The 25673-nt window shown below is 40.8% G+C and overlaps 1 protein-coding gene across 8 annotated transcripts in view; it reads right to left on the reverse strand.

The window, feature by feature from the left end:
* The window catches only part of NCOA7 (nuclear receptor coactivator 7), an 84285-nt gene that overhangs the window by 8997 nt on the left and 49615 nt on the right, over window positions 1-25673 (reverse strand). For 7 of the 8 annotated variants that reach the window (XM_074537857.1, XM_074537858.1, XM_074537853.1 and 4 more), the window contains 7 exons: window positions 14091-14170; window positions 13201-13308; window positions 12319-12417; window positions 11125-11250; window positions 8710-8894; window positions 6246-7312; window positions 4685-4853 (listed from right to left, as the gene is read on the reverse strand). In XM_074537857.1, the coding sequence (XP_074393958.1) occupies window positions 4685-4853; window positions 6246-7312; window positions 8710-8894; window positions 11125-11250; window positions 12319-12417; window positions 13201-13308; window positions 14091-14170 (1834 nt within the window). The remainder of the gene's footprint in view (window positions 1-4684; window positions 4854-6245; window positions 7313-8709; window positions 8895-11124; window positions 11251-12318; window positions 12418-13200; window positions 13309-14090; window positions 14171-25673) is intronic. The other variant, XM_074537859.1, reaches the window with a different exon arrangement.

Raw genomic sequence — 25673 nt, forward strand, 5'->3', positions numbered from 1 at the left:
CTGTACTTTCTTACTTGAGTCAGCAAGAAGTGAAGCCTTTGTTACTGCAAGGACACACCACTGACATGTTGAGCTTGCTCTTAACTTCCCCAGCTCCTTTTCAGCAGAGCTACTCCCCAGGCTGCCTTTCCCCACCTACTGCTGCAGCAACTGCTCCATCCCAGGTGCACAACTATTCCATTTGCCTTTTCTGAACTTCCTGACATTTCTGTCAGCCTGTTGTGTTGAGGCCTCTCTGAATAGCAGCCCTGCCCTCCAATTATGAGCACTCTCCAAATTTTGTGTCATTTCCTAAAATCACAGAGGTGTGTTCTGTCTCAACATCCATGTCACCACTGAAGGCATTAAGCAGTATCAGTCCCCAAGAATACCACTTGTACTTCATTGCCACTCAGACCAACTACCTTTGAGCCCAATGGTCCAGTCAATTTTACAACCACCTGTAACCTGCCTGTCCAGGTCCTATCTTTCCACTTTGGCTACAAGGATACTATGGAAGATTGTGTTGAAAGCCTTAGTAACATGATGGTATCAATCCCTTGCTCTCTCCTTGCTCAAGGAGCTAGCAATCTCAAACAGAAAAGTTACTTGTTCAGTAGAAAAGCAATTTGCCCTTGGTAAATATATGACAGCTGATCCTGATCACTTCTTTCCCTCTGTGTGCTTGGAAATGGTGTCTGTAAGGACTTCCTTCCCAGGGACTGAGATGAAGCTGACTGCCCTGTGCTCCCACAGATACTTCCTTGAGTTTTCTGACAATGGTTGCAGCATTTGTCTTTCCAATTATTAAGGAACACTCCCCCTCAACACAACCTTTCAAAAGATGATAGAAAGCAGCTTTGTAATAACATCAACCAACTTCCTCAATATACTCAGAACGTTTCCTGTCAGGCCCCATGGACTTGTATATGCTCAGTTTATTTAAGTAGTACATAACTAAGTTTTCCTCTGCAATGGACAGTTGATAAATCCAGACAGTCCAGATTTAAAAAGCAGCAGCATAAAATAGAAAGAGGTGATTACAGAGGTGATGTCATTCTGAAAAGGGATGCTCTGCTAATAAAATCCTAACATTATGCTACAGTGGTATTTCCAAGCCACCAAATGTAAAACACTTGATCCAATTTTAAAATTGAAAAGCCACTTCTTGAGGAACTTTCTTACAGTCAACTAGACAGCTGTGAAAAAATTTATCCTAGAACTCAATCGCTGTTTTGGTGATCACATGCTCATGCGTGTATCATGCACTAAAAGAGACATCAATAAAACAAAGTACTTAGAAAGAGACTACTATAGAAACCTGAAGTTAGTAACTCCAGAAAGAAAATATTCAAAAGGCTCTAAGTCCAGCCACTGCTCCTGACCCAGAGAAAGACAATAATCCAGAAGTATTCTACAACTTTGTTATAAATGTGCTTGACAAAATGATGATTCTTCCCAAATCTTGAGCACTGAGTTTTGTAAGCCCTCATATGCTTTTATGAGCTTATAGAGACTTCTGTGAGTCCTCATTATAAGACATTAAACTATAGATATAAACAGGTTTTCATAATTTTCCTCTGTACAGTTTGATATCTTATTATCAGGAGTCTAGCAGTATTCTCCTTATAAAAGGCTAATTTAAAAGGATTCTACATCTAGCAAAAAAGTGGATGCCCTCTCAGCAGCACGATCCCAGTGCAAGTGTTTTTTATATCAACTTCAGTGCAAATTATACATTCATAAAACAAACATGTTTGCAGAATTTACACTGGAAAATTAAACAATTTATTTCTTGAATGAGGAACTAGTCAATGCTATTACTTACAAGCAAAGAAATTCTGCATTACTATCTGGGTCTCTGTGCAAGGCATTTTCTTGTAAAAGGTCTTCAGGAAATGTGTGACCTAATTACTGAGCTACTGCTATTCAAAATTCACTAGGGTAGGAAACCACACACCACTTAAACATAAATCCACATAGTAAGAGCACACACAGACTTACCCTCTAAAACTGTAAGCTATACCCATTGCAAAACTTCCCAGCAAAACAGTCAATCTCTATTTGTGTTCCAAAAGCATGGGTGCCCCTCTGCTCAGCTGAACGTGGCCAGAAGCTGCCCTAGGCTGAGTAATCTGAATATAAGGCAACTCAAGATGCCCAGCATCCCCTGTGCATGCTGAGGTGAGCCGTGCTGTGACCAAGCAGGCAGCACAAAGCAGAGCTGCAGTCACTGATTAACTCAGCCACAGAGTGCTGGCCATGGGCCGACGTGTGCCGGGACACACTTGGTGCCTGGGAAGCCACGCAAGGAGAGAGAGCACCTACAGCAAATGAGACAGAAGATTTAGTGCCTTTATAAAGAATATCAGCCTAAATAAAAGTCTTCTTTCTGTATTCATAAAGTTTCCAGAGGCTTCCAACAAAAAAATAAATATAAAAATACTGGGCCCAGGAAGTAGCTGGAGCTGGCACATGGAAGAGCAGCTCTGCTGGGAGCTGTGGGACCAGGCTGAAGTTGGAGCCATTTTCACAACTGATGACAGAAGCTGCTTTGACAGCAAACACTATGACCATGGAAAAAATGTAACTAAAAGCAAATCAGAGGAAGATTTAACTTACACTAAATATAGGCATACAGACCAATTTTTTCACAATTTCACTCCAAATTTGGACTTTTTTTTTGATTTTGCTTTTTTTTTTTTTTTTTTTAATTACTACAAAACATTAAGATGCTGCACAAGCTACTGTAACTAGACGGGAGAAAGTGTTTTATTTATGGCTGCCTTGTGGCCAACAAGATGAGTGTTATTCTTGATATTTTCACACATGAATACAAACTGCATTTCAAGTAGTTTTAGACTTAGTTCACTATCTCCTATTTTGTCCAAAATACATGGCAAAGCTATCCCAAACAACCTACTGTTCATGGCACTCCCAAGATGCAACACTTAGGTTTATATTCTACACAATACTGATTCAAGAATATTCCCAGAAGGTAGGAAGTGTTGCGTTTTGCTTTGGGAAATAATCCAAGAGCTTGGAGAAAACACCATCTTGTTCCAGAGGCACAGACATGCCTGGCATTAACACAAAGGTGTGCGTCTCACAATTAATTTCTGCTCCAAGTTCTACTTGATCTGTCATGCAAATCTGGGGTGTTAAAACAAGCATGAATAGCACTAAAAAGACTCAAACTTACAACCCACCATTCAGTACTACTTTTGATCAAGATCCAAATGGCAGCCCTGACATCAAAGATCTGGTATGTCAGCCAGCACAGCCAGGTGCTGCTGCAGCAGCTCACTGCAGAAGTTACTTTTTTCTCATTATAAAAACTGAAGTACAAACCAGTTGTCAACACTTCAGTTTATAAACGGATTAGGTCTGCTCCCCATTCAGAAAGTTTCTGCTCATAAAAGGACAAGCAGCAAAGCTGTTTTCCAAGTCTGTGGTTAGAAGCTTGACAGATTTACCTGTTACACACAGCAGTGATTACAGATGATTTCAGGCAGCTCAGCAGCTTTATTCACTGTTAGCTGCACTATCCCCAAAGCACTAACTGACCTTGTGCTGTATTACAGCATCACTCCAACTCATCACTCCAGCTCCCTGAAGTATTTACTCAAACTTCAACCCAGAATTTTCTGAACCCACCCTTTTGCAATCCCTGAGAAGCCAAGGACTGGGATCCACAGATAGCAAGCACACCAAAAGCCATCCAGCTACTCTCCCAAGGACCACACTCCAGCTGGATTAAACTCTCCCTCTCCTCCAGGAAGAGTTCCAAGACAGCAACTTCCACACTACTACAGACAATCAAAACTCTCCTTTTCCAACCACAAAAAATATAAACACTTAAATCAACACACATGATACACATTTGGAATTACAATTTTCAAGTAAAAATTATTTCAAAAAAATTGACTGCATCTGAAAGAGACATCTCTGAGATGGATCACAAGTTCAGATTCCTCCTTCCTGGCATCTAATTTACCAGAATCACTGATTTTGGTTCAACAGACCAAAGAATTGCTCTAGTTGCCTTCTGTCAACAAAAGAATCACATTTGATTCTTCACAGCCTGTGAAAATTCTTGGGTGATTTATGTCGAAGATCATAGACCTCCACTTCTCTAGTTTGTTGGTTTGTTTTTTCTAGAGTACTATTTATGCATTAATACTTACCTATAGGAAAACATTTGTGTTCCTCAATTTTACTGCAAAGGGACTATTTTTAATGGGACAAAAGACAGAAATCCTCACACCTATTTAGTTAGGAGTGTCTCCCTTTTCCCACATGATTCCCTTTGCTCATGTGAAATACTTATTTTTTTTAGCAGTGACACCTCAGTAGATTCCACAGATTCCACGCCTCTCCAGCCACTGCTCCCTTTCCCCCATTTCCTAGACTACAGCAGAAACCCTGATCATCTCCCAGTTCTTTTCATATGTTAGCTGCACATATATCCCGCTTTCCATCTTCCAGTGGCACCTGAGGCCTTTTTCATTCCCACTGAGAGCCATATTAGCAAGAAACATTGCTTTATGCCACTGGCACGCAATGAAATGATGGCACCCTTCAGCATCCTTGCTCCATTTCACAACTTGGACCATGTAGGTAATGTAAGATTCAGCTCTAGAAAGCACTTCACATTTAAAAAGTAACAGACAGACATTTCTGTGCTGACAGGAGTGCAGCTTACCTTTCCCGAGGAACAGCAAACCAGTACTCAGGTTGCTTTATCTTTTTACTGTACTGCTGAGACATGGTTGTGCTCTGAGACACAAAGGACTTTCTCATGGGCTTGCCTACTTTAATGCACAGAAACATTGGAGGAGTCTTGCTCTTCTCCTCTTTTGAAGGAAGCATATCTGAAGAAGACACAAAACAAACAGTCTGCTTACATGAAAGTACAAACGCTGCAGCTGATAAAACACTGACAAAGATTAACAATCTGGTGCAAAGGAACACTCAGAGGCACCATACACAGAATTACACCTGACTTCAACAGCATGGCTGGTTTAGTAAAACCACATTCATTTTAAACTGAGGCCATTTATTCCCATTTTGTCACAGCCTGTCTGCCCCTCAGCTGTACAGCTGTTACAGAACAGCCCTGTAAAGAAATGGGTAAGATGACCAGGTTGAGTGCTGCCTGCAACACCAGGCAGGCAAAGGGGACATGTCAGGGTCCAGAAAACCTATCCAGGCTGAAGGGCAATCCTGCATGCACACACGCACACACGCACGCACACAAAAAGCTCAATCAGTTTCTCAACTCTGTCGGTCAAAGAGCCATACAAGCACCTTTTATCTGCACAAGACAAGGCCAAGCCTAGAAGCAGTTCAGGCTCCTTAAATTGCTAGTGTACAAAAAAAAAAAGTCACACTGAAGCTGCCTTCTTTGTTTTGGCAGTACACATACAGCCAAATACCACCAGCAGAAACCCTTATGAAAAAAAAGAAAAAAATCATTTTAAGAACAACTATTCTTAAAATAGAGACTTCCACTTTAGTCATCTCCCCCACCTCATGTGACTCAAGGGTATGTCCACTGGTTCATTGAATTACCCAGGGAGGGGCATCAACGCTCCAGGACAGACTACTGCTCAGAGGCACTGGGCTGCCATAGAAATGGTTAATATGTGTGCACATGCTCTGAACAGAGATTGCATTCTGGTATCTGCTCTCCTGGAACAGCCTGAATTATATCTGATAATGCAATGATCAATCAAGAGAAAACTGATTACTCAGTAGGACTATACATGTATCCTATTTATCACTTTTTTAAGGGTTTCCATAGCATGAGAGACACCAGACACATGCAAATATTGTCAAGAATACTTCAGTGCCCCCCTTCACAGCAATGCTCTACTACCTTGGATACTATCAGAAACAAAACTGACAGACTTGAATAAGCCAACAGTGGTTACCAATACAGAGTGACAATTCCTAGGCCATGAAGTGTCCCTGCCAATACTGAAACTAGATGATATTTCACTATTCTTCTTAAAGCCAGCAAACACAAGTACAGATTGTATAAGCAGTGATCACTGAATGTGGAGAGAGCACACAAGCTACTTATCAAACAACAAGCTTTGAGAATTTGAAAATAGCGGGTTATATAAAACTGAAATACACAAGGAGTAAAAAAGAGACCAGGTATTACAGAAAGAAGAAATTTAGAGAAGGCTGTCAAATCAAAGGTTACCATCATAATGCTGTCCAAGTCTCAGAGGAAACAAGGATAACCAGAGACCTACCTTCAATTGGCACTTGAATTTTCTGCAGCAGCCACAGTCTGATTTCTGATTGATTGTCTAACTGTGTTTCTTGACAGGTCTTGTCTACAGCTGGTACTAATGAAGAGTCCACAGACTCTTTCAGATCCTTTTCCTCTGCTGCTGCTGAGCTGATTTCTAATGAAGGTCCTTTCCTTTCAACACAGCAGGAACCAAGCCCCATACTTTTAACTGTATGGACTTCATTAGCTTGGGACTTTGAACAGCTAAGTGTAAGGTCTATGCCAATTGCTTTATTGTTTTCACCTTTCTGGATTTCAGCCTTGTGTAAGTCTTCAGATGACTGAGACCCATTTCCATCTTTATTGAGGTAAAATTCAATAAGTTTATCTTTCTCTAGCTCTTTCTTAGTGTCCAATTCAGTCTCCACCTTACCTGTCGGGGTACTGACACATTTGTTTACTTCTGGAATAACATCTTGCTTTTCACACAGCTCTAAGTCTAAGTCAGCTTTAGGTTCAACACTGTCCTTTTTTTCCAAGGAATCAACTGTCAAGTGCTCCTGAACTTCTGTAGTAGGTTTGGTTACCTGCTGCTTAGTTCTCCCCAAGTCCCTGGGGTCAGCCAGCAAGCCTTCCATTACTGAGATTTTCCTGTCCAACCCTCTGTCCATACAAGATGATGTCTTTTCCAGGTCAGTGAACTCATCTTCTCCTTCTCCTAGAAGGGATTTTTCTTTGGTTTTGGTATCTGAAGCATTTTTCCCCCTGGAAGGGTCCTTGCTACATGCATCTGCATCAAACTTTTCCAAATGGTCAGTGGCAGTGATGTTGTTGGGACACTCCAGAGACTTTGATTTGATTGAGCCCGTACTCTCCAATGACTGAAGAACTTCAAAATCAGCAGACCTTTCCTTATCTGAAGGCTTTATCTGTTTGGCACCCAGAGCAACAGATGCATCCCCACTCTGCTGCCTCTTTTCCTTGCTAAGGGATTTGAATTTGCTGAAAGGATTGATATCTTTCTCAGAGGACAGGTCTTCCCATTCTCCTGGCCTGTACAGAGGACAAAGATCCTTTGGTATGTCACTGTCAGGGGAAATGATGGATGTACATACGATGTTAAAAGCAAAATGGAAATGGAAAAAAAATGAAAATAAAAACTAAACATCAAAATAACTTAAACCATGAAACGCACTGAAAAATAACTTTCTCCAAAATAAGCATACAGTACTGGAAATAAGCAACTTTAAAGACAATGGAGAAAAATGCTGAAAGTGTAATACCAAAATAAAATGAGTAAAGCACTTGGCAGAATATGCCATGTGGATGAAGAAATGTAACACATGTAATAAGAATGCGCAAGTCATCAGAAGGTCCATAACAAAAAAACACAGGACATGTATTTAGCTGCTGGAATTTAATTCAAATCCTGTTAATATTGTAATTTCCCACACCTGACAATGAGTCAACATCTACAACCATCTATGCTTCCCTGTCAGTACAATGTATTTTTGAGAAGAAAAAAATCGGAGATAAGCTGTATCCTGTTTGAACATGTTTACTGCAAAACAGTAACAGGCAACACAGTTATTAGCTTTCTTCTATTTGTCTCCATTATTCAAACATACTGTTTGAATGCAGGCTTCCCTAAACATTTCTTTTTAAAGCAGGACAATCATAAAATATTTCAAAATGAAAAATTCCGAATAAACGTATGAGCATAAAACTTCGCTCTTGGTTACTGCTAAAACTCTGAGGAGAATTAGAAAGCAAGATCCTTATTGCTTAAAAATTACTAAGAAGTTATTAAACATTCCAGAAATGAGTGTACCAAGTATCTGGAAAGTTTTTCTTGAAATGGGAAATTCAATGAATTTCACTCTTCAAACAGGTATTGCCTGTAAGAACAAAATCCTGCTTAGAACAAATAGATAAGAAGTGCCTTGTTTGTGCATAAATGAAAGCAGCCCACCCTAGAAAGTCTATAATGTATTATAGATTATAACTATCAATGCATTTCTGGTTCTGAGATAGAAGTATTCCACAGTCTGGTGTTTCTGTAAATACTGAAGATGGTAGCTATGGTGGTGTTACCTTCAAAAGTTTCAAATACTCCTCTGAGAACAGTCCTGGTAACACAGTAATGGTCAAAATCTAAACCTCTTCACTGAAAGATCCACTGAAAGGGCCCTAGAGACAGGTCAGTGACAGAGCCCAAGTGTGGCATATTACAAATGCTTTTATTAATTACTGCAAAGGAGTCTTTGCACTTGAGTTCTCATGTTTGTCACCTATTTGTGTTTAATGCCACTTTAGTGTTCTAAAGAGAGAGTTGTTGTTCTGAAGAACAACACAAGTGAATCATTCCTTAGCCAGCACTGTTGCACTGAAACTCTTCCCCTCCATTCCCCCATTCCCCAGCCCTTTTCCATGACCCTTACTGAAAATCTGCAAATGTAAGTTCAGGGAAGAACACTCCTTACGATGGCAATGCATCTTTAATCTTCATGTGAGAGATGTCATTGTAGAGAGCTATGGAGACAACCTCCTCCATGGGGCAGATGAGCCCATACTCCTCACAGCCATTCTCAATCACCAGAGGATCAGACTTATGTGGGTCAAACATGATATTGTTTGGAGTTACTATCATGACTCCTCCAACGACGCCCTAAAACAGGAGAAGAAAGAGTCAGCACATCACATGTAATGCACTTATCACTGGGTGCTGGATTTTAGGCTACTATCCTCAAAAGCAAAACCACTTCCCTGCTTCTTTATATTGTGCCGTGTAGTGTTTGCTAGCAAAATACTTTGCTTTCCAATACTTTGCATCAAGTCAGACATTATAAGGAGAGAAAAAAAAATTCTTAGTAACATCCAAGTTCCTGGCTGATAAGGAAGAACACATGAACTATTCAGCTTTCAGTGCTGACTGCTACAAGTTAAAAATGTGATTGTTAATCCATCTCAAATCAAACAGATTAGTGGATTTATTTTTTAAAAAAAAGACATACCATTTTATTCTGGATGCAGCTGCTTTCATTTGATTCATGAATTTACACGCAACCAACACACTTGCATGCAGCTTTACTCATGGAAACATCCAGGTTACTATGCCAAGCTAACATCAGAGGTCTCCTTGATCTGCTTTCCCAGAGGTACCTGCAAAAAGCTTCTCCATACAGGGATCTGATAGGAGACAGCTTCTTCCCAACCTAGAAACAGCTCCTATGATTAGTCCAAGCATATTCTGCACAGCTGCAGAGGACTCATTTAATTTTTCAAAATGTGCTCTAGCAATGGATTTGATAAAATGCTGCTGCACTCTCGGAGGCTCAGCATCTCAGGACTGAGATCACTGCACCAGCCATTACTCAGCATCAATCCAAAGCAACTGACCATCTTCCAAGGTTTAAAAGGAAGACTGCCACTGTCTCGCTTCTGCACCCTCTCCTCCAGATGAAGTACAAAATTCATCAGACTAACTCAGAATCTGTTTGTAAATCATGACATCTGACAAATGAGAGACAGAGATCAACTGGAATGGCCCACACTGCAGGTACTATTAATTACATGAGGTCATCTGCAAGGCAAGCCAAGGAAGGCTCATAAATACACAGGCAAAAGACCACAAGCTTGGTTTGTGGGGCCTTTTTTAAAGCGGTTAAGATATCAAGCTGATGGCTTGGCACTGGCAAATGAACACATGAATGCCTGCTCCTTTATAAAGCAAAGTCTATTTGTATTCTCATTCACTTCTCCTGTATGACTCGCTCCTCAAGCTTGGTTTGTGTTTGGATGACAGAATGAAAACAAGTGCAGAGGCTTCTCCCAGAAGTCACGATAGAATACATCAGCAGGATGTACTTCCCACCCAGCCACTGCAGGAAGCCAGGCAACAAGGGATTTCAGCTAAACTGGCAAAGAAGCCATCTCATTTTTGATTGCTCTGGCTGAAAATTACTTTTTTCATCCTGCAGCCATAAATCTGTAATTGGCAATCTATCCCCTGCATCTAACAAGCATCACATAGCAAGTGACAGTACTGCCCTAATTTACATGCCAGACATCAGGTAGTCCTCTAGTACATTCTACAAAATGCAGACTGTAAAACTGCAGAGTTGATAAATACAGTCTACATCCACTCAATGCAAAAGAAGCCAGAAACCCTAGGTATAAACACATCCATCTTACAAAAGTCAGGACTAAGGGAAAAAAAAATGTTGCAACTACAGTGATTAGCATCTCCAGTGTTATAAATTCCAGAGAACTTGAAAACCCAAACATGCAGACAGCTAACTGAAACCAGAGTCAAGAGGGACAGATATGTCAAAGTAGGCAGTTCAGGAAGTGTCTTGCAACCTTGATAAAAGGGCTAAAATACTACCCAAGCTCTGTGCTTCTAAAACACTTGCTGTAATTTAGGATTACGGTCCTGGCCCATGTTACAAGAAACAAAAAGAAAAGATTGTATAATGCAATATTCATTCTTTTATTAGGCTTGCACAACATTCATTAGCAAAGGGAGAAGCAACATAAACATATTTGGAAACGCTGCTCTGGAAACAGTTAAAATTTATCTTCATGTCATAAATGAAATAGACTGGCATGTACTCATTTTATAAAGCTGTTGCTCAATTTGATGGAACTGGACAACTAATCCAGACATGTCTTAACTCTGAAGTGCAGTTCTCTCTGTGTATCTAGCAACACACAAGCAAAAGAAAAAAATTATACAGCATATTATCACAGTACCAACAAACGCAACAGTAATAGATAAAGCCAACATCACTTTTACATTCTTTAAAAACATTAAGCAGATTTGACTCCCCCAGTATTCATCTCTCACTTATCCAAAGATAATCTCAAACAATGCCCAAAAATCAGGTTCCACCTACCTTACCATCTGTGAAGTAACGACAATTCATTTTTAAAAATTTGACAACCACAGGCTCATCCTCTTCTGAAGTAGAGGAAAGGACTCTCTCCACTGGTTTGAAAGCCTTTCTTGCCAAATCAGCATCCTTAGAAAAGAAAAAGTTCAGTGCAGAGCAACAGGACCAGAATCATATACTTCTAGGTTTTTAAAAACTAAAAGGCCAGGTTCAAACAATTATTTTCTGTTTGCATAAGGAAGAAAAGCAATGGTCATGTATGTAGGTATATATGTACACTTCCTATAGTGTCCTGTATTGAAAAAAAAAACCAACAAACCCACCTTTGTAACCTTACAAGAAACTCCATACAAATAACAGGCAAGAAATTAAAAAACATCAAGGCAGGTCAACTCACCAAAATTCAATTACACATCTCAGTAGGGAGAGGGCCTGCCCTGACACATCATCTACACTGAAGCCTCTGCTCACAGAGCACTGGTGTGATTCCCCATGCAGATGGCACAGGGGGGTAAGGTTAAACACAGTTATTCACTCCAAGCTTCTCTCCACTTTTGATTAGTGATGTATTTGAAATGATTAATTACTTTCATCTATGACTAATTATTTTCATCTCAGCAGATGTTAAAGATGTTGAAGGCAGCTAAACTGCCTAAAGGTACGATCTAAAAATCATCATGGCCAATCAGCCTTCTAAAGAAAATGAAAGATCAGCTATGCCAAGACCTTTTACAAAGATTAAATCCAGCAGTCTTGTCTAAAGACAAGTCTGTATATGGGTACCATCACAGATTAACTAGAAAGAAACTGACTGCTCAGACTAAACCAACAGCCTCCCTGTTCAAGGATGCCAGTGCAGGATCAAGGATCTGGACTACAGACACACATAAAATAATTATATAACTAAATAATTTTTCATATTTAGCTTTCTATTCTTTAAAGATTGTGTACTACACTATTTTTAGTAGGTTTGATAGACTTAGGGCCCAACTGAACCTGCAATGGCTTTCCACAAGCAGAATTCCCTTAATATGGAGTATTTTTAAGGCAATGGTAAATTTTGTAGTACAGCAAACTAATTTAATGCAAGACACTACACACAATGCCTGTAAACTCAAAAAACACAGCTTTGATTCTCAGCTTCAGAATCAGAAAATGTTTTGAGAGTTTAAGACCAGTGAAGCATGTCTGACTTACAGGGAGTTTATCATATTCAGCATCTGATGATGAAGGAGAAACAGGAGCACCAGGACTAGAAGACAGCCTCCCAGCACTTCTATCTGGCACAAAGAGAATCTAAATACAAACAGGCATTTCAAAACAGTGAGGCAAAAGCTTTAAAAGGTTATAAACTATGTTATATTAGAAAGACAAAACAATACTGATCACTCATATCTGCAATGTACACCTTAAAAACATTCAGAAAAATTTAAACTAATTTCCTTATTCCAGCTTTTGTCTGCTGGGTATTCTTAGGCAAGTTACACCATCTCTCTGTGCCTCAGTTTTCCTATCTGCAAATCAAGACACTTCAACCTCTGCATGGCTGTGAAGCAGAAGTAGAGACCTGCTGTTTATGAACCAAGTATTATTCTCCACACTTGCATTTCCAGTCCCAGAAATTTCAGGATTTAGGACTCTCCTAAAAAGTCTCGCTTCATTTATTTCTCATCTTACAGGAGACTGACTCATAACCAACATAATGGCACAAAGGCATTTCAATTTCTGTCTCTCTCTAATTCTTTAATGCATTATAGATTGCATTTATCCAGACTTCCCAACAATCCGACTCCCTCACAACAGCTGTATTATCTTCTTGAGCTTTAGAGTCATCTTTAGGCTATAGTGACAGTACATAAGTAACAAGTCAGATATGGCAATTACAAAGATTTCCCATCACACCAATTCCAAGAAATAATCTACTGAGTTTCCCTTTAAGGGAGAGCTTTAAATTAGCATCCATTATCCTTGTATCCAAGTACCTAAAATATACATGTAAGTAGTAAAAAACTTCTAAATACATAGCAAATAGTTATGTTTCAGATATTAAAAAAAACCCCAAATAAATAAAAGATTTACCTGGCCTGGCACAATTGTCTGTGTGAAAAGCTTATTGAGCTCCACCAGCTTGTTTGGAGTGACGTTGAACTTTAATGCTATGCTGTTTATGGTGTCCTGATTTCCAGCCTGAAGAGAGAGTTGGTGACTAAGATACCATATTGAACACAGCACCACACATGAACTAAACCCATTTAGCAGACTGTTTGCTGGGATAGACTTGACAGACATCTATTTAATAGCTTAGGTGATAAGACAGTATCAAAAAAAAAACAAGACAGAAATATTCTTTTACAATATACAGTAGAAAAAATGTAGAGGCGTTACGGATGTCCCTCTCCTTTTCTCTTAAAGCTTTAAAGCAGCACATCTGTATTTACATGCAAAGTTCACTACACCTCCAGCAGCCACAGCAGGTCAGCATTTGTGCAGCTCCCAGCTGGGACACCACCTCCCACAGAGGCTCTGTGTGGTAGAGGGGAATGCACTGAGCGACCTGAGGGCTCACACACAGAGCAGAGCCAGCACACTGCTGCCCTGCTCCAGCTTAGAGGAACAGATCTCATCCAGCACAGGTCAACTGCTGGGTGACTTAAGCAACACTGCAGAATGGGAGTATTTTTCAGAATAACAAAACCACTGCTCTATTAGACAGCCATAATGCAGAAGTAAAATTGGAACTGGCAGCTGCAAGAGGCAGAGATCCTGGGTTGAGCAGAGATTCAGGATGTGACCCTAGCTCTCCCCATTACGGTGGTATTTGAATGGTATCAGTAGAAGCAATCCCTACTGAGATAAGTGCAAACTGAGAAGGAATTAGTGCTCACAGTTTTGTGCTGCTGCCCCCCTCTCAACCTCAAAAACTCCACTTTCAAAAGGCAGGCATGAACATACCACACACCAGCACTTACTATATATTCTATGGTACCATGGGGCTTCTGAGAAACCATCTTCTTCTCTTTCTTTTCATTGCTTTTGTTTTGATTGTCATCTAAGGAGAAAAAAAAATTCAAGTGACTGTCAAGATGTTTACCTTTCAGCATGTTTTGAAAGAAATCTACATTATGTGCCAACTGCAGCTGTGAAGAACAATAGGACACATTAAAATACCTATTAGGCCTTAAGATTTAATTGTAAGGCAAGAAAACTTCATCGAATACAGCAGGTTTAGTAATCATTCAGGAACTCTGCAGATGTAATGTATATATGATACCATAGCAATACATAACTGCTCCTATGGTTTCTTGGTGATTCCTACACAGTTCAGCTCTGGATACAAGTACTTTGTACCATCAGGTGAATATACTCATATCTACTGCCTTGGTACAACCACAACAAATACTGCTTAGTCACCACTTCACAAGTACAATATGTTTAAACACTACATTAATCTCTGAAGGTAAAAGTGTGCCAAGAGTCCTGCAAAACATGCATGTATACAGTCAAGCCTGAGAAAGCAGAAAGTTTGTGCAGAAGAGCTTTTCTATCAGCTGCAACACACAGAACCCACTACAGTAGCAGAACCCAAACCCTTGCAGGACCCAAAAGGCACTCGTGAGCTGTGTGCACCAGAGCAGGGCAGAGATTTCCAGTTCCTACGACAGCAGTGGGTGAGTAAAGCCGAGGCTCAGGGAGGATGGAGCTACCCAGCCAGCCCCAGCCCCAGCGGGCTCCCCTCCAAACCCAGAGCCCAGCCCCACGTACCTGGGGGGAGCGAGGGCAGCATGCAGCCCCAGCTCCAGGAGTGGGGATGGGGTGCCAGGATGCAATTCATGGCTCTCCTTGCCTCACTGCCCCCAAGCCCTCAGAAAGCTCCCACTGCCTCCGGCAGAATGCTGCAGCCTGGAAGAAGCGGGGAGAGCCAAGAAGACCAGGCAAGGCTGGGCCCAGCAAAACCAGCAGCCGGGACCAGGAGCAGGGACACGCTGTCCAGGGTGAACTCCTCCTGTGGTCCAAGCTAGCAGCTCTGGAAGATCAGGGAGGAAAGGACTGGAAATGGCAGCACAGGGCTTCAGACTTGTATTCAGGCTTTGCTGCAACCTTTGCTATTTCCAGGGAGCAAGAGGCCGATAGTAAAAGGAAGGGCGAGGACTCGCCTGCCACACTGTAATGTACACAAGAAACAAGGAGGGGCCCAGGGTGCAGGACTGAGCCTTCTGCTGGCCCATGGCCACAGCAAGATGAATGCTGTGGGGCTGCCTCAGTGTGGGGCTGCTCCCTCTGTCAGGAGAGACTCACACCTGGACATGCGTCCAGGTGTTACTGCTGGCATATCCCACCCACCAGCTGCCAGGGATGCATCATGAGAAGTGCACTGGTTAGAGACACTACAATAAGGCAACAGAGGCAGGAAGCCTCTTTGGTGTAGAAACCAAAGAGTTTAAGTACATGCTTATGGTGTACATGGCATGAAGGACAGCGGGAGGAACGGGAAGATCAGGATGATGCTGGCTTTTCCCTGACAGCGTTTTGAAACACAGCATCACTCAATGATCTCAGACACTTCACCTCAGAGACTGGACACCCACATTGAAACTTTTTAATTAGCTTTCTTACTGTGTTTTTCTGGCCATTTGTGTTTTCACCATTGTCACAACACCTTCTGCTGATCAAAGTGAAAGTGTGTGGAAAAACAGGTAATGGCAGCATCAGCAGGGCAGAGTATTAAACCATCAGAAACACAAAGACAACATGACAAACAAAAAATCTGACAAATACTGGATGTTTTCTTTATCCATTACCTGCATAAAACTGCCAATATAGCACAATTCTGCCTGAAGAAACCCTGCCAACTACTGAGTTCACACTGTTTTGTGCTACCAGGAGAAACCACTTCAACTAGTCCAGGATAAATATAATTACAACTACATATCACACATGAAGGCAAACTACCTGAACTTTTTGTGACCTTTCCCTGGAGAAAGATAAGAAAGGTAGATCTTTCAGCTAGACTTGTTCTAGGTGAAAAAAGCAGACAAGTTTTCAGATATTTTATGCTTACTTATCTCTGAAACAGTACTCAAGGTAGGAAACAGTTAAGAGCAACAATATCACAGTAATTAGACACATACCAGTAAAACCCTGGAAGAGCTGGAATAAAAATAAAAGTAGGCCAGAGAGACGTAGAGAGAGAAAGAGACTTTGCACCTGCTGAATGGGAAAAAGTTTAAGTCTGCATGTAGATGGCAGGAATAACAATATGCAATAAAAGCAGTTTCTCTGAAGAGCTTATAATATTTGCTATGAGCTGAACATTTTTTGTTTCAAAGTTTTGTGTTTAAAAATGGAGAGCTGACCACAACAACAACCACTATGCCCCTGTGGCACAAAAAGACCATAAAACAGCAATATAGACAACTTTCTCCCCTGCAGCTTCCTACCTGGGAGGCAGGACACCTCTGTCTCACCCTGTGAAATATCAGTATTTTCCAGGTCCTCCTAATTGCATTGCCTGCTAAGTTTGGAGATTAAGAAATACTACCCAGGAAAAGGCTATAACCTGTATAACATTTACATATCCTATATATACTGTATTCACAGGAGACATGTAATATGCTCTAGTTCTTGGCTGACAGGACTGTGAACCTGTTTGTTTAGTAGGATCCTGAACACAAGCGTGGTACAATAGAGAACTAAGCAGGCACACATAGTTAGAAACCTAACTGCAGGACAAGAAAAAGAGAAGTTTGAAAGGCAAGCTGAGTTTAAACAAAATACTGTGCTTTTTTGTCAATAAATGTTAATAAATCCTAAATAAGTTGAACAGTTAGGCAATTTTCTTTCACACCTATGTGCAAGAATATGTGTTGTATGGTCTGTTTAGCTGCAGGCTAAAAGAAGTCACAGTCACAGTCTGTGAATTTATTTGTCTCCTGAAACAAAAATCTGACATTTTGAGTTTGGATACTTTTTTCCTCTACCCCCTACTGCTCCCTGGTTTTTTTTCTATCCCAGTAACAAAATTCAAAATAACATCCTAATTACTTGAATAGTGTGTTCTTAACTAGCCTATGTTTTTAATTGTGCATATAAAGATTTAAAATAATGAATTAAAAATTCAGACCTTCAGAAGAAAAGACTGCAATGAATCCCATTAAACCTGACAGAACTGCTAAGCACACATACCCTCATGTGCTGAGGCCAAGGTCACAAAATCGTGCCCAAGATGAACAGTTCACAGCAGAGTCACTGACAAACCTGCCAAAGCAGCACACTTAATATACTTAAACACACACAATATACTGTCTCTCCAGTTCCCCTGATCTTTTCCCTTTTCTCCTCCAGGAAGCCAAACGTTTTCTGCCATGATCTGAAGGCAGGCAGCTCTTGTATAGCCACAGAGGCACCCAGAGCACACGCAGGCATGATGGAAGCCTCAGGAACCACGTTTCTTTCAGTCACAACTACATGAAGAACTTCACAGGCTTTAAACAACTGCCTTTGGCTACTTTTTGAACTTGAACACTTGCTTAGTGGTGAAATGACTCACGGTTCTGAGTCCCAAATTTTCCTGCACTGCGTGTACGCGGGAGATGGGATTGCACACCATGAGAAGTGACTAGGTGTTAATGCAAATTGGATCACACCGCATTTTTAGGCAAAAGGCAGAGTGGGTGGACTGAACCTCTCTGTGGTTTTGGGAAACTTGGAAATTGAGAATTATGTAAAAATAGTAAAATAATAAGCAGTGAGAAGAAGAATGCCAAGTGAGAATAGGCAAGAAATACAGGCTTACTGAAACAGACAGGTCTAGAATGGGAATTTTTCTGCCCGTAATGATATATTTGTATCTCAGTTTCCTAGCAGACTCTTGACATTTCATTTAGCAGTGTTACAGGAAACCTTACAAAAAAGAGTTACCTAAGAGTAATTTGGAAACCAGCTATGGAAGGAGTATGATAAAGAGGTCAATCAGTTTATCACCCAGAAGACCTTGACGCATGATAGGAGAATTACACCTCTGCAACTGTGTAAATAGCTCTGTAAGTAGATAAAACAGGTCAAGGAGCTTCAGGAGTCTCCTGGGCTGCCCAGATGGAGCACGGGCCATCCCCCCTGCAGGATGATGCCATCAGCACTGCTGCTGCCCAGCCCCAATGAGTGTGAGGTGAGGCAGTGCTGGCAGTGACAGCTGAACCCGCTGGGCAGCTCCCAAGCCACCGCCAGCCCCAGGTCTGGCACTGCCGGCAGGAATGCCCAAGCAAACAGGGGACAAAGGACTGACTGCTTTCCACACCTGGCAAACAAACTCAGTAGCTTGAGAGGACAGAGGCAATGGTGCACTTGGTGCAAAAGTCCATTTTACTCATTAATTTCTGTCTTACCAAAGATTTAGGCCGCCTGTCAGTAGGGAAATCTTTCCCCTGATTAGCGCCAAAATCCCAGATTTCCCAGAGTAACACCATTCACTGAGCTGTTCTGCTCTTTCAAGAGCTCCACACCACTTCTATGCCAATGAACCCCACGCTAACATGTGCTCAAAAAGCAGTGCTTCCCTTCTTGTACCTCATACTTCCCTGAACATCCTAATTAATGCTATTTTAAGGGTGAAAAAATAAATAGTTATTATTCACCTTCTGCATACCACTCATGATGTCACAGATTTCCAGCATCTTTTCTCAGTTACTTCACTTTTTCCAAGTGACTAATACTGCGATACTTTGGATTCCCCTATTTCTCTAATCACACAGGATGCCCTTTTTGCTAGTTTTTCTTCTCCTACTACCTCCTTTTTGAGTTGGAGGAAGTAAAACCAAACACAGGTTTTAAGCTATGAGAAAACCAATAATACGTGATGGTGACAGAAAAGAGGGTTTCCTTAAGCACGTATGATACTAATAATTTTTCCATATCATATATAAATCATTTTTCCATGCTGTTCAGTATGTCACTGCTGTTTCAGGACACTCCAGTCCAGTCCCACATCTCTATTACAGATTTGTTAGAAGCAATAAAATTATATTACTATAGTCTAGCCAAGCACCAGGACAAAGAAGTGAAAACTTACAGGTAGCTTAAAAGAATCTGAAACACAATAAATTCAGGGGAGAGCAGTTATCCCTCAGAGTAACCTAATCAGGGTACTGATAAGAAATTAAGCAAGCAAAGCTTCCTGGGTAGCTTCCTTATCAATGAATGAGGCCTGATACCAATTATGGTGAGAGAGATGGAGTACAGTATCACTTAAGTGACTCTACACACAGAGATCTCAAGAATATGAAAGACCTACTTGGGATGATAGAAGGGGAAGACAAATCAGTTTATCTAAGCAATTCTTTCCATTCCTACCTTCTCCACTGAGATTTTAATAACTTTCAGCAATTCTGCTATGCGCCAATTTGTGCACAGAATGATGTAATTGTGATTTAAAACATCTTTCTGGCTTTTCTCATGACTCTCAAAGTGATGAACTGAACAGCATTCACATTAAAATTACTAGTTTTAAATAAAAAAAAATATCTTTCTTTCAGCTCCTGTCAAGCGTGGGTGAACCCCACCACCACAGGGGCCAGATTCCTGGTTTGGGACACCTACCACCCACTCTGATGTTTCAGCTGCAGCAGCCTCTGAGAAAAGAGACCCAGCCCCTGCTTCAGCCAGCTGCAGCAGTTAGGGGGCAGGCATATTAAAAAATTTTTTAGCCATCTTATCAGACCTATCTCCCTGAAGAAAACCAGCAAGTTAGGCAGACACATTCCCTACCCAGATTTGGGTAGTGTACTCTACCATGTTAAATGAGAAACAAAAAAATCCCGACACCAATTCAGGTGTCTGCTTTTCTTTTCTGCTTCCTGCTTTCCCCAATCTCCTGAAAAGCCCTCACCTTCTTTCTGCATATTTTTACTCTACTGAATCCTATCAGTTGGCTTTCTCCTTTGCTGCTGTTGAAGTCACATGAAACAAAAGGGCAGCTGTCACCTACCACGATCACACTTGTGCTCCTTCATTAGTGGGACTTCTCCTGACGCAGGAACATAGCAATTCCCTGAGCAACACAAATCCAGACACCTGACTCTGAAACAGCCATGCCTTGAACAACTTTTCTCCACTCTCAATAAAAACTGACTGTCCCCTAATTATTTTCCAAGCAATTCTTTCAAAGGAATAAATGGATCACCAGAAATTACTGAGCCTCAAGGGAAAATGAGAATCAGTTCAAAGAAGTGATAAAAAAAGTAGTAACTCCTTCTGCTATTAGGCATTTTTAGGCACACTTCAGTAAAAATTTTACTACTGATATTCATGCAATATTCACATACTGCAGCTTCTACACAAAAAACTACAAATATTTGAGGAACTTAAATTTCCTCTTTATTTACTTCATCCCCAAGAAGGGGCTTTAGCTCCTTTGTGGTCTGACAGCATTACTTGTGAATCCTATTCAGGAACACGTCAGCATCTGAACACATCTTTCACTAAAGTATCACCATAAAATTTCTGGCTATCCACTACATTAGGTACTTAAGGACAATACATAGTGAGGAAAATTAACCTGTCAACAAAGTAGGGCTGAGGGAAAGAACACTTAGGTATCACAAGAGAAAATATGGACATTTTAGAAAACAGTTAACACTACACATGCTGGCTTTCTTCATTTACTTTGCTGCTAGAACACAGCATAGCTTGCCTGGGAAGGAAGGCTATGCCATGTAAGTCAACCAGGACAAAGTCTCCTAAAATCAAGCACGGTACTGTCCTGTCTACTGAATGGTATTTACCAGGTCAGAGGCTAAAAATAGAGATGAAAATCACAAAGATCCTAAAGATACAGGACACATGCTCTCTTTTTGCATCTGGAGATTACACCAGCATCTGATGTGCTGCTGACTGTCATCACTTCATCATGCAGATGCTTGGAAGCCATAGAAAAGAGCAACTCAGTTTATACAAGCTGCTGTTGGATCCCAAGCATGACCCAACAAGTTGCAACAGAGATGTCGCAACAGACTGAGAAGATATCAGGAAATGTCAGTAGAGAAGGCTGGGAGTGAGGACGTTACACAATCAAAAAAATCTGGCTTAACTTTGTATTATTTAAGCGCACGGTGAAGAGAGTGCTGCTTTTCAGAGCATTTATATTCACTTTCAACAGTGCTTTTCAAGCACAATATGGGAACTTGGTGGAGAAGAGAAATTAAAAGCCTGCCTTGAGGATTCCATGCCTCAGTTATGCAGACACCCTAAAAATGACTGCCTCTGACTCTGCTTGGAGACCAAAAGATTTGCAACATGATTTCAAATGCACTATATTGTGCTTTTTACATACTTGGCTTATGAATATTCCTGTCTTGGAGAAGAACGTCTGAAACCAAAATGAGAATATTCTGCCTGTTCCCTGGGGGCAGAAATCCCAAGAGAGCTAGGGTGAGTCACTGGGCAGGGGAGAGAGCTGACACACGTGGGTGCTGCAGAGCACTGCTCCACAGGCACTCAGGGTACGGACTATGAAGCCTGGGTACGGCAAGAGGCAAAGCATGCAATCTGCCTGGCTGACAGCTCTCCAGGAAACTTGGAAGAGAAAGACCTCTGAAAGTCCAACTCTTTATCCCAGCACAGGACACATCACTGAAGAGCTGCTCGTGCCTTGCAGGTACTCAAGGCTGACTCCACAGGGCACCCATGCTCAGCAAGCACAAGCCTCAGCAGGCAGCTGGCACAACCTGGAAAAGCCAGACTACCCCAGGCATGATGAGCCAGTGGATCCTGGAAGTGATGAACTTGCTAACCACAAAGACTTATTTCCCTTCATTATCTCTGGCAGAAATATGACAACTTTTTTTATTAATTCTCCTGACACGCTTCCTTTTCGCCTCCTGCACACACACACACGCCTGTCACAGCCTCACCCTGGGCTATGGGACCAACTGCTCCACAGCCCTCCTCTCTTCCTCTGGGACCACTTTTCAGAGATGTTAAGTGCATCTGAGTTTAAATAAAATTAAGAGCATAAGTGCTCACTCTTTCTGAAAGCTCAGGCCTTGGGAAAACAAGCAGCCCTTGGAAACACACCTGGGTCTTTCAGCAGTGAGATCAGTTTTAGCTAACTAAACACCAGCCTGTCATTCCATAGCCTGACCTTTCCAGAATAGATCACAAGATGTCATTGACTGACAAGACGTCAATCTTAACTTTGAGTAATTGCTATAGTGGAATGCAACTTTGTAAATAGCAAATCCTGATATTTTTCCCCCAGGACAGAAACACCACTTTTTAATTTTCTGCCTCAATAATTTATGCCACTGTTAAAAAGGTATCCCTAATTTCCAATCTCCACTGGTTTCTCTCTATGTCCGGGTCTGCTGAGCCCGTCAAAGCTCTTTGCTATGATATTTCAATTACACAATTAATTTAGGATAAGGGTCTTGGGTTTTTTCTCCCTCAAGAAGAGTTATAACCAAGGTCGTCTCTCACAACTCCCTCTAATCGCCAACATTTTCCTTCTTCCCTGAGCTGTACTAAACAGAACTCATAGTAAAACAAGTCATAGAACCTGAATTAAGAGTAAAAACATCCCCTGTTCCAGTATCCTGGAGGTCCAGAGAAGTCTGACAAGGACAAACAAAGCCATGAAACAGCTTACATGTAAAGAATGCTGAAGACCTTCAGCCTGGAAAGAAAACTATGTAAGACGGATATTTTATAGAGAGAAAAGAACAAACAAAAACCCAACCAACCAGCCAGAAAACAACAAAGAAACACACAAGAAAAATCACAGGAGTCTTGGAGATGGTGACTGACAGTTCAGTTTCTTATACAAGAACCCATGGCCACCCAACAAAGCCAGCAGAAGCAAGATTTGCTCTTTAAGAAAATGGCAGCAAACCTGTGTACACTTCACCAAAACATCCTGCAGAAAGCTGCACAGGCCCAGGGAGAGGTAAGAAAAGCATATGGTAGAGCACTCTAAATGCATGAACTGTGAGCAGCTCAGAAGAGGACAGTACTGTGGATGCCTTTACAAAATTCACTGTGTTCATAATCTTCCCCAGACATCCAGGTCTGGTTCTTGTGGGAGAACACATACTACACTGAATGGGCTCTGGTCTGGAATGGCATGGGCTCTCCTACTGCCCCTCTAGCACTTCTTCCACCTGGAATCACACACACCACCAGGCTTGGACACAGAGGTTCAGTAGCAGTCACACAGACACACTGTAATTTCTTTTACTCACCTGCATAAAACTTCCAAGTACTGTAGGATTTTTCTGCCTCCAAAATGATGTTTTCCAAGTTTACAGTCAGGTAAATAGGAACATGAAGCACTCCAAGTAGTTTTTCATAGTTAACAGGCCATTCATCCTGGAAAGCTCTGTTCTACAACGTACCTTAAAACATGTAATCTGCCTGTACTCAAGTTACCACTCACTTCACACAATTCAGCATTGGTAACCTGTGATGGGCACTTTCCCCCCTCACCTATAAAGTGCTGAATCACACAGAAAGCTACTGACCCCTTCAGAGCTAAACACACTTGGTCATCCTACCAGAGTGACCTGCCATCCAAATCTTAAACTTGAGACATTCTAGAATATAAAGTCACAAAATACTAGTACATGACATCAGCAACGTAATGCTTACAAATGCAATTTGCCTTGACTGACTATTTGAAAATGAAGGCAGGAACATAAAAATTTTGTATCAACCTTTTTTAAAAGCTCACCAAAAAAAACCACATCAGTTATCATGAAGTCATCAATAAACTCTCAGGACTTGTATGTGAAAAACAGCTCTGTCAATTTAAAAAAAAAAAAAGTTGTGTCTATTACACTACTGTTTACTTCCCTTTCTAACTGAGTGGAGAAAATCACACCACAGCATATAAATAGATCAATTCTTCTTCTATGTCCTTTCATCTTCCTTGCTGTCAGAAGCACCAGAAAATTAATGAAAATTCAACTGCTTAAAATTATTTTTAGTTTCTCTTTTGTTCTTAACACAGTTAAGAAATCTCTTATTTTTTATGTTCTGGGACAGTTTTCATGTTCTTCTTTCACTTTCCCATTCAATTCCCTTGCTTTCTACTTGAAATATACATTAGATTACTATCAACAGGTGAATTTACCAGTTGGTTTTATACATCCATATGGCTTCATTTCCTTCTAACAGCAGTCTTAAAATCAGCTCAGTCTTCCATCTCGAGATTAGGTGCCATGTGTGCCACTCATTTCCTCTGAGCATGGTGCAAATAATGCCAAGGTTGTGTTGATGGGCAATACCTAGTTACTACATACAAAACATCAACTTTCAACTATTTGAATCTTTTACTTAGTTAACAACAAATAAAAGCTTATCCAAGATGGGAATTTGAAGTGGACACCATACATGGGGAGCTTGCCCAGTGTTAAGATTTCCATACAAATTTTCAGAACTTAAATGCTAACAACATTATTACTAGTACTTACTGCTTAGATTGAATTCTCTTGCCTATGGACAAGGAATCCCTTCTCTGTGCAACTATTTCTAGCAAACATCTGGTAACAGCACAGCTTTAATATAATCTGGTGGCCTTAACACTGATCCTCCAGGATTCAAGACCATTTGTTCTCATTCCAAAACAAGTCACCTGAAAACAGCTGCCTTTCAGTCATTGTCCACTTTATTGTTTCCACATGGTTTCTACGACCAGTGCTAATAATTCCTGAAGCTTCCCAACCAGCCACTGCCCAGTCAGTACTTTCATCTTCCCCTCATATACAAGTTATTCCAATCCCCTTGGTATTCTACACAGGCAATTATAACCAAATTGACTGTTTCTTATGCTACTTCAATTTTATTTGAGATCTTCTATCTGAAACAAACATATTATTTACATTTTCACTCCTCCTTATATCCACAGTTATTTTTGGGCTGAAGCACAAACACTAAGGCAAGGTCTGAGAACCTGAGAAAATTTAAATCCTGTTCTTACTGCTGTATTAAACAACTTAAGATAACACTGAGTAGCCCACTTTGTAAATCACTTGGATCACTTAGAATAGAAAGTACTTTACTACATGAATAGGGCTGACCAAATCAAGTCCCCAGAAATTAGGGCTGATTACAGTTAGCTAGCTACAAGCAATATTTTATAAGGATTTTCTCTTTTATTTTTTTTATTCTTTCTTTTTCTTTTATGAGTAGCACCTGAATTAGGTCCTCAACTGCATCTTACTGTTCTGTACCAAATAATACAAAAGACAAAACCAGGATTCATAAGCAGAAGGAAATTTCCATTTTTAACTCAATAAGTATTGAAAAGTCCACTTCAGATTAAGCCTGCTTAGCAGATGACCTATTTTGCAATGTGTGTTCAGGAAGTATCCCACCATTTCATTAAATTTAAATTCCCTACACATTTTCAATGCATTGCAAGCAATTTTGAAACAAAGTACCTCTGGTATCATGGGAGCTGCCTCTGCTGTTTTTGTGCCAGTCAGGGCCAGTCTCACCACATAATGCATAAGGGAAATTGTTATGCCCTCTCTGCTTTGCTTACTAAAATTTGTTCTTGGTCA

This window comes from Zonotrichia albicollis, chromosome 3 (genome assembly GCF_047830755.1).
Source record: "Zonotrichia albicollis isolate bZonAlb1 chromosome 3, bZonAlb1.hap1, whole genome shotgun sequence".
In the NCBI taxonomy this organism is placed as follows: domain Eukaryota; kingdom Metazoa; phylum Chordata; class Aves; order Passeriformes; family Passerellidae; genus Zonotrichia; species Zonotrichia albicollis.